The sequence below is a fragment of the Natator depressus genome, chromosome 7, assembly GCF_965152275.1.
Source record: "Natator depressus isolate rNatDep1 chromosome 7, rNatDep2.hap1, whole genome shotgun sequence".
In the NCBI taxonomy this organism is placed as follows: Eukaryota; Metazoa; Chordata; order Testudines; family Cheloniidae; genus Natator; species Natator depressus.
In genome coordinates this window covers 84,218,452-84,225,437 of record NC_134240.1, presented here as the reverse complement: position 1 = coordinate 84,225,437, position 6,986 = coordinate 84,218,452, and the positions used below count along the sequence as shown (strand labels likewise).

Sequence of the window (6,986 nt, the reverse complement as noted above, 5' to 3'; positions counted from 1 at the left end):
GGGCTGGGCGGGGTGGGGTAGGACGAGGCCGGCCCCGGGAACGCAGCGCCCTGGGGTAGGTTGGCGCCTGTCTCGGTTAAGTGCCGGGGACCTGCCCGCCCTTCGGCCCCCCGGGCAGGGCCGCTGCGCCTCTCCCGGGGTAAACGGGGCCGTCCCCCTGCCGCCCCAGGTGAGTGCGGCGTGCAGCGGCTGCAGGGCTGCTGGCAGGCCGGTCCGCAGCGTCACGATGAGGCTTCAAAAGCCACACGCGGGAGCGGCGCTTGGCTTCCCCGCTCCTCCCCGCATAACCGACGAACGCAGAGCTGCTGCTCGGGCCCCGCGTAGCTGCGTGCGGGGGCGGCCCGGCGGCTGCCCGCGCGTTGGTCAGTGTGTGCGGGACTAAGGGGGTCTGACACTGGGGGAGTCGCTGGAGGGTTTGGGCCAGTGACTCCCAGGCACCAGACTTGTGTCAGAGGGGTAGCCATGCCCTGCTGTGGGTTGCACCCGTCATTCCACGCACTGCACCTTGCGGGAGCTGGGTCTTGCTCTGTAACCTTGTGTGACTGTCCCCGCAGCCCACTGTGTTTTCGCTGCTAGGTCCCCGGCACCCCATTATTGTTTTGTTACTGCTTCTTTGTGGTGTATGATCTAGGCCTCAGCCCTGCATCCGGTTTTGCGAGCACAGATTCCTGCACTAATGCAATTTTGTCAACCTTGCATATTCAGAAAATCAAAACTCCACTCAAAAATAACAAATTTGGCTTTAAAGTCATGAGACTGAAAAACAAACCCACCCATCAAAGTAAAAAGAAATGCTTTGTTCTTTTTTGTCTTCTGATTTTTGGGCTTTTAGGGTGCCCTTGGTTAACATTTTCAAGCTTTTACCCTACAACCACAAGAGCTAGGAAGGAACTTACTTTTTTATTTAGATAAAAGCTGAGATTCTTACATAATTACCTCTAGAACCCTGGAGCTTTAAGGAAAGCATTATAGGTTGTAAGACTGCAGACAAAATATTTGTAGACCTAGATTAGATTAAACGGATTTAAAAAAAAATTTTTTTTTAACAGAGGCAGGTTTTTTCCCTTCATAGTGTCATCATAATGCAGAATAAGGTTTCTGACAAAGGAGAAACTCTCAGTTATGAAGATTAATGGGAGGCGGGAATGAACAGTAACCCTTACAATTCAGTCTTTGCCTATACTTTTCACAAGTTTTCAGTAAGTTCTAATTATATGGGGGTTTGAAGACGGTGACAGGCCAAAGTTAAAGTTTGGGTGCCTCAACTGTTTGTTTATATACTTTAATATATTTAGGTTTTATTTTTAAGTTTAACTGAATTTCCTAGGTGTATAATGGCTGGCTTTTGGATAATTACAATATACCTAAAATATAGCTTTCCCAAAATTTCTGATTTGTGTTTCAATCTTAACTCTGTTTTAATATAGATTTTTGTCAGGGAATTTCCTTTTTTTTTTTTTTTAAATTAAAAATTTCCTATATGGATTCTAAGCAAGATACTCAAAGAGTATGTTACCATGTAATGTTTCTAATGATTTGAAGATATGCAGTTTCTCACACACACATTTTTTTTAAATTTTGAACTTTTACCAGATATAGGTACACAGTGGCTGCTTTATCTCACTCTGGAGCAGCACAGAACAGCTAAAAGTATTTTGCGTAATTAACCTGGGTTTGCAGCTGCTTTGTTTTGCCAGTGTAGTGCAAAACGGCTGAAAATGTACACAGCACTTTCTTCCTCATGCCCTCCAAAACTCCCTCTCCCTCTTGCTCTCACACACATAGAACTTAGTCTCCCCCTATCTCCTGGCCTATCTGTTGAGTAGATCTGGCGCAGTGGGTTGCTTTTGAAAAGATGTTTAGGATGAAAGGTCATTTTTGTTGTTTTTCGTAACCAAAGTTTATCTGTCAGGAAGAATTGTTCTCCTTTAAAATGACCATCATCTCCCATTGCTCTCAATCATCCTGAAGCCACAGAGGCCATCAGGGAAGATGGAGGCTTCCTGTGCTGTGAGGAGGCAGAGACAGGCCCACTGACAGCAGCAAGAGAGACACTTCTGTGGCTTTGCTCCTTTTGGGAGCAATAGGAAATGACAGTGGTTTTTGGGAAAAAAGGCAGTTCTGTGTGGAATTCTCTGTAGTAACCATTGTATTTTTCAGCCTCTGCAGGAGAAAATTTCAGTTATGAAAAATGATGTGGGAAAATTGACTGCTAATCCAAAAAATAATTTAAAATGTGTAGTATATTCACAACTTTCTGAGAGTTTTTAATTATAACACGGGAATTTCAAAGAGTTGGTGGTTGACCATTAGGCCTCCCCCCCATCCCCCCCTCAAAAAAAAAAAAAAAGGCTGGTGATGGGAGCTAAATCTCTTACACTTATATTTCTTAGTTTGTTTAAATTTCTCAGTTTCTAATTAAGACTACTTGTAAATTCTCAGAAAATTAATTTCTTACTAAAAGGCTAAAATCAGGAGTGGCCAACCTGAGCATGAGAAGGAGCCAGAATTTACCAGTATACGTTGCCAGAGAGCCACAGTAATACATCATTAGCTCCCCCCTGGCTCCTAATGCCTCCTGCCCACCAGCAGCCCCTCCGATCAGCGCCTCCCCTCCCCTCCTGATCAGCTGTTTCGTGGGGTGCAGGAGGCTTTGTGGGGGGGGGGGAGGAGGGGGCGGGAAGGGGTGGAGTGGGGGCAGGGTCTGTGGCAGAGCCAGGGGTTGAGCAGTGAGCACCCCCCAACACATTGGAAAGTTGGCGCCTGTAGCTCCAGCCCTGGAGTTGGTGCCTGTACAAAGAGCCGCATATTAACTTCTGAAGAGTCGCATGTGGCTCTGGGGCCACAAGTTGGCCACTCCTGGACTAAGTGCTGTAATATTGGGGAAGAAACTTTGTTGCTGTATTATTCATATGTAACAAAAAGGATGAATCCCTTGTTTTAAGTGTAAAACTCAGCCTTAACTACAGAGTCTCTACTGATGCCTCCATGATAACCTCTTAGAAAGTACATATAGGAAACCAGGGAATTTACAATTTCTAGGGAGATGTCAGCAGAATTATTTTTATTTCAGTAGGGTGCCATCATTGGCGGGAAGAGCACAATGGAAGTTCTGCGTCCAACACTTATAAGGATTGGAGGGCGCATTTATAGGAAAAATATTATTCAACAACAGTCCTATCCAAATGAAGAAGAGGATGATTTCTATGCAGGTAAAACCTAATATGCAGGGGCCCAATCTGGTATTAAATATAATATATTGCAAAGTGGGGAATCAGCATTCAAGACTCACAGGGAGTTAGCAAACTCAGGCTCTGAGCCTGTGAGGAGCTCCTTGTGGGCACAGGGGTCTGCCCTTATTGCAGGACTGGGGACATAGTCTTTTGAGTGAAGAAATACTTTGCTTTGTTCTCTAGCAGTCCTGGCTGAGGAGCAGAGTAAATTCTGGTTACAAAATGTTGGCTTAAGTGATTGTGAAGTTGACGTGGGTTGCTGGCTATCAATTAATTTGTTGACTGAAAAATTCAGCAAAACAATGTTATCTGGGTTAAAAGATTTTTTTTTAATTTAAAATGATCAGTAAAAATGTTAAGACTTTGTAGAGAATATTTTTTCCCTATTCGTGCATTGTCCTTGGTATTTTCCACAGTGAATTTAATCTCTGAGTTAATAGGAGTTGAGGTCACTTAGTACCTCCTTGGAAGTGCTCAGGACCTTTCAATATTGGCCCTTAAATGGGTGTCTTCTTGTGGCCATCTAATGTGGATTTTGAAAGGTATCACCTAATTTACATGACTAACTGTTCCTTTTCTATCTTGGTGTACTCACCTGTATGTGTACCGTATTAGGTAATGTTTGTGTGGGTCCTTGTAAATATAGAAAAGCCCGAGAATATCTGGTAAACATCCACCATTTGTTTCAAGTAGAAAAGATTGAAAGAACTGGGCAAACTCTAATATGCTTCTTGCCACCCAAACCCACCCCTACTCACATTGAGCTAACCAGGTTTGGTTGAAAAACAAATATGACTAAGTGGTCCATGGATGAGAGTGTGTCTTTATATCCTCTGATGCTTAAGCCAGTGGGCTACCGCTCAACAACAGGCAGAACAGTTCTTTAAAAAATTCCTATTGGGCTATTTTGCAAATTGTAGCCAAGAGAAAAACTATTCTGTAGCGGGCTGAAACTGCTACTTTTTTAACCCTCCAAGAATGGAAGATTTAAAAGTAGTGTCATGATGTTTTTCTGAGCAGGTCGTAAGATGAAATAAAAGCCAGTTGGCTCTGACAGAAGGAGCCACCTTGTTCTTTTATTTAACCTTGGGAGAAGGAAGCTGGTGAGAGTGTTGCATCACATAAAACACTGTCAACCTTTGTAGAACAGTTTGATTTTTTACTTTGTAGGCCCTGGGGATCTTACAGATGAGCCTTGTGATGCCTTCCTGGTGGAAGAGACTGAGAGAGGTTTCCAGTGTGCAGTGGAGGTTCCCAGCTCACTATACAAGTGAGCCTATATGTTGTTTTATTTTAATCCTCTTTTACAGACGAATCTGTCAGGGAGGTTGGATTCTCAGAGGCAGCTGTAGATTCTAGATCTCTCAAATATTTTCTGTTTTGTGGAGAGCTCTGTATTTGTGTAGGGGAAAGGGGTGTGGATCCGTTTCCAATGTATCTGTTTCACATTTGGCGCTTGGTTCTCACCATGGTGGCAAGTGCATCTTGTGCTTTCTTGCTGGTAGCAGTTTTCTGAGCATCTGCTCTTCAGGACATGAAAGCAAGCCAGGAAGATGGAAGAATGTGGGGAGAGACTGAGGTAAGCAGCCAGGCCAGGGGAAGCTGTGAACACTTTGTGAGACGGCACACTCAAGATTGCAGTGTTTTGCTAATTGAATATTTGAAGTGAAATAATTTAATGTTCACTAAGGATATGTCCATACTTTGAATTGGAGGTGTGATTCACAGCTGGAGGAGACGTACCCATGCTAGCTCGATTAGAGCTAGCATGCTGAAAATGGAGTGTAGGCAGAAATGGTGTGAACAGTAGGAGGGATTCACACTGCTGTGGCTGCACTCCATTTTTAGTACACTAGCTTGCTCAGAGTTAGTGCAGATATGCCTCCTCAACCTGGGAACTGCACCCCCAGCTAGAAGTATAGACATGCGCTTGGAAGTATCTAGCTGATATGACAGCTTTGTCTAGTAATATTTGCCAATTTTTTAGGAATGGTTATATAACAATTACATACACAATTTTTTATTTCAGTATGTATGGGTGGTTAAACTGACTGTGCTGAATTGTGTTTCTTTGCTCCGTGTTTGTAGGTTTCTGCTCCGTGTTCTCTTTGGTGGTTGAATGATATGGTAGTTTCAGAAGACTCCCCTAGGGGAATCCTCCCCCTTCTATCCCTAAGAAAGAAAAGAATAAAGCAACCAAACCCTTCCTAGAAAAAGAAAATAGTGACATTTTGTGCATGACAGTATAGCATTTGTATGTCTATAGGTATATAATTGGAAAAAAAGGGGAAACCAGGAAGAGACTAGAAACGGAGACTCGAACTTCCATCAGCATTCCCAAGCCTGGAATGGAAGGACAAATCGGTAAGCTTTAATGTGCACAAGATGAATGAATGCTCTCTTGTCTACTCCCCCTTTGGTGTGTGTTTTGTGCACGGGACTGGGAATCAGGAGATGGCTCTTCTGTTCTCAGCTCTGACACATCACTGACTCTGTGATCTTGTGCAAGTCACTTAACTTTTCTTTTTACCTTATTTTCTCTGTTTTACTCACCTTTGTAAAGTGCTTTAATATCTGTAGATGAAAAGTATTATTTAAGACCCTAATCTTCCTAACACAAGCATATTCATTACTTTAAGCCTTTGGGTAGTTCCGTTGAAGTCAAACCTAGCAGTAGTCTAAAGTTAAGCATATGTGTAAGTTTCTGCAGGATTTAGGGTGTAAGTTCCTGAATAATTATTTTTATATTAACAGCCATATTAATGGGGAGTTGTACATACATAGCAAGGCATCTTTTCTCAATGTGTATGTACACGTGTAATAAACTTTCTTTAAATGAACCATAGGTTGTTATAAAGCCTATCTTTTTTTTAAAAAAAGAGAGGTATTCTAATAAAACTGTTGCCTCTTTTGTTCTTGTTACTAGAACTTCACAATGAAAATGAGTGGGTTTGTAATTTTTGCTCCTGTTACACTTAGTTTTATAATAACAAAGAGCATCATAATGCCCATAATATGCTGCATTTTGTGGCTTCTACAAAAGGAATGGAATATCTGAAGCAGACACACACTGCAGCATGTTATGGGCATCAGGATAATATTAGTGCCACATATCCAGTAATTATATACATAAATGTTAAAAAAAGGTCTTTCATGGTATTTAAAATTTCATGCCTGTCAATACCGTTCAGAAGTGAACCTCTAGACCAGTGTTTCTCAATCAGTGGGTTGTGACCTTCTGGGGGGTTATGAAAGGCAATTAGGAGGATTGTGAGGCCTTGAAAAATTAATTTAAAGCAATCCTCAGTCTCCAGAAGCCCTTTCCTTTCAAGGTCACACATTCTCTATCAGCCTCTCAAAGCACAACCAAATGGTATATGATTGCCATTGTTGTTATGGATACATCTTTTATTCTTTCTTTTGTTGTAAATGTAAGGGGGTCATGCAAATGTTTGACTTTTTAAGTAACGGGTTGCCTACCTGAAGAGTTGAGACAGTTATGTAGACATTTCAAGAGCAACTGAACTGAGAGAATCTTATCACTTTGTTTGGCATCACAGCCCTGTAAACACTTTAGGGATTACCTTTCTTTAGGCTGCTGAGGAGAAGGAGAAGCAACCTTTTGAATGACATCATCCTAATTTTATAGAGAAGCAAAAATGTAAGGCATTGAAGTAAAATTAAGAGTCTAGCAAGACTTCTCTGGCTATGTTTAAGGGGTTTAGGATATCTTTTATATTTCTTCCTTTCCTC

General features: G+C 42.2%; 1 protein-coding gene across 7 annotated transcripts in view; it reads left to right on the top strand.

Annotated features, from left to right (window-relative positions):
* The window catches only part of ASCC1 (activating signal cointegrator 1 complex subunit 1), a 45,824-nt gene that overhangs the window by 303 nt on the left and 38,535 nt on the right, over positions 1-6,986 (top strand). For 2 of the 7 annotated variants that reach the window (XM_074958959.1, XM_074958965.1), the window contains exons 1-4: positions 28-169; positions 3,074-3,212; positions 4,404-4,503; positions 5,500-5,597. In XM_074958959.1, the coding sequence (XP_074815060.1) occupies positions 3,104-3,212; positions 4,404-4,503; positions 5,500-5,597 (307 nt within the window). In that variant the 5' untranslated portion in view covers positions 28-169; positions 3,074-3,103. Of the gene's footprint in view, positions 170-3,073; positions 3,213-4,403; positions 4,504-4,566; positions 4,813-5,499; positions 5,598-6,986 lie in introns of those variants that run through there. The other 5 variants (XM_074958961.1, XM_074958964.1, XM_074958960.1 and 2 more) reach the window with 5 other exon arrangements.